We start from the raw sequence: 2,337 nt of genomic DNA on the forward strand, positions 1-2,337 counted from the left end.
GGAACACCCAGGTACAATCATTGCCATGGGAAATCTTGCAGCCACATATCAGAAGTTGGGAAAATACACAGAGGCAGAGAAGCTGCAGATCCAAGTTCTGGATGCAAGGACCAGAATTTTTGGAGTGGAACACCCAGATACAATGTATGCCATGGGACATCTTGCACACACATATCGAGGTTTGGGAAAACTTGGAGATGCAGAGAAGTTGGAGATCCAAGTTATGGAAACAAGGACTAGAATTTTTGGAGTGGAACACCTGGATACAATCACTGCCATGGCACATCTTGCAGCCACATATCGAAATTTGGAAAAATATGCAGAGGCAGAGGAGCTGGAGATCCAAGTTCTGGATGCAAAGAACAGAATTCTTGGAGTGGAACACCCAGAGACAATCAATGCCATTGAAAATCTAGCATCAACATATTGTAGCCAGGGAAAACACACAGAGGCAGAGAACCTGCAGATCCAAGTTCTGGTTGCAACCACCAGAATTCTTGGAGTAGAACACCCAGATACAGTCCATGCCATGTCACATCTTGCAGCAACATATTATGATCTGGGGAAATATACAGAGGCAGAGAAGCTGCAGATCCAAGTTCTGGATGCAAGCACCAGAATTCTTGGAGTGGAACACCCAGCTACAGTCAATGCCATGGCACATCTTGCAGCCACATATCAAATCCTGGAAAAATACACAGAGGCAAAGAAACTGGATGTCCAAGCTCAGGGATTAGAAAGTAGAATTCTTGGAGCAGAATCTCCCCACAAGATTGCCACTATGCCCAATGTCCAAGAAGCCTACAAGACTCAAGTTCTTGATGTGAGGATTACAGTCCCTGGAGAAGAAACCTCAGACTCAGTACCACTTGTATTGAATCCCACCTTTAGCAGTTCTGCCAGATATAATTATAAACCCTAGGGAAAAAGGTATGCAGTGAGCTTAATTTTTACTTTTTACTAACTCTCATATTTATATGATTAGTGCATTCTCTGACCAATCTTGCCAAGAGAGTGTCAGAATTCAAGTCCAGGATAACACATTCATTTCATAGAAAGAAACATCTCAATGATGGCTTTGCAGACACTAGTAGTAGTACTTAGTTCCTTTTCCACAATATTTCCATCCTTCTGAACTATATTCATTTTCACTGAAATTCTGGCTTGTACTCAGATCTTGATATTATCTTTAGTATGTGACCTCATTGACCAAGTGATGTATGGGTGGGTGTGTAGTCCCATTCAATCCACTGCTGATGTGATATTGACATCATTCCAACTAATCTGAAGCTCTGAATACTTAGTTAGTAACAGCATTCAAACTGTTCCTAATTGAACACTGACCTCATTTTGACTAATGGGAACTCATCCTCCCCTGCTCAGCCTTCAAGTTTCTTGAAATGGTGTCAGCACTGATTCACACAGCTCTGCAGGCAATTGCCTTAGTTTTATGACAAACAGTGGTAGCCACTAGTGATGCAGCATCTGTTCTTTCCTGGGGGGTAGATCCACCATGAAAATCGGTGAGGGCTTTGATACAACTTTTGAAAAGGAAGCAGTGGGCTTTGAATCTGTCAATGTGAGTTACACAACCTATGGCAATCCATAAGAAAATCTCAAAGGGATGCATGATAGAAATGAATAGGTTCTTTGTCATTTACAGGAATGTGAACAATGGAGTGCAAGTCTCAAAAAATCACCATAATATCCTCATGTTCAAGTTGGAAAAGCACCTGGAGGAATCGAAGAGTCACACTTTGGCTGCCATTTAGATAGAAGATAGCCCCAAGTATAGACATAGCCCTCTCCATTTCTTTGCTAGACTTCAAGACATGGCTATAGAGCTCGTCGAGTAGAGCAAAAGGGTTAGTGGCAAAACTAGATGAATCCACTGATCCACAGATATCGAGTATTAGCTGAAGCTGAGCGGTTGGAATGTTACAATCAACATCTATGAACCTGATCACCATCACAGGAAAAATGAATTGGCCTGATGATTTTCAGACAAGAAAAGAAATAACATCTTCTGGGGGCCATGGCTGAGGGAGGGATGACATAGAAGGGAAGCAAGCATGGCGTCGATGGAATATGTCAGCTAAGCTGCTTTGAAGAAATGTGGCAATATCACGATCAGGATGGTAAGAGTTGTCGAGAACCAGGCAGTGAGTGATATCTGAAAGTTTGTTGTTGAAAACTACCACAATGGCTGGCTCTGGCCTGCTTGCAACTAGGGGGTAAAGTGTTGGCAAAAAGGACCTCAGTTGTAAAAGGGCATCACTGAGGACACAAAGGATTTCAGCCTGATGCCCTCCTCCATTACACTCATCAAGTCCATCT

At 42.6% G+C, this 2,337-nt stretch overlaps 1 protein-coding gene across 1 annotated transcript; it reads right to left on the minus strand.

Annotated features, from left to right (window-relative positions):
- Positions 1-1,688: 1,688 nt before the first annotated feature.
- Positions 1,689-1,970, minus strand: LACBIDRAFT_317696 (uncharacterized protein; the record flags this gene model as incomplete). Its single annotated transcript, XM_001890265.1, has 1 exon — positions 1,689-1,970. One exon carries the CDS (start codon positions 1,968-1,970, stop codon positions 1,689-1,691), a length of 282 nt encoding a protein of 93 aa, XP_001890300.1.
- Positions 1,971-2,337: the final 367 nt, after the last annotated feature.

Source organism: Laccaria bicolor, genomic scaffold (assembly GCF_000143565.1).
Source record: "Laccaria bicolor S238N-H82 LACBIscaffold_85 genomic scaffold, whole genome shotgun sequence".
NCBI lineage: Eukaryota > Fungi > Basidiomycota > Agaricomycetes > Agaricales > Hydnangiaceae > Laccaria > Laccaria bicolor.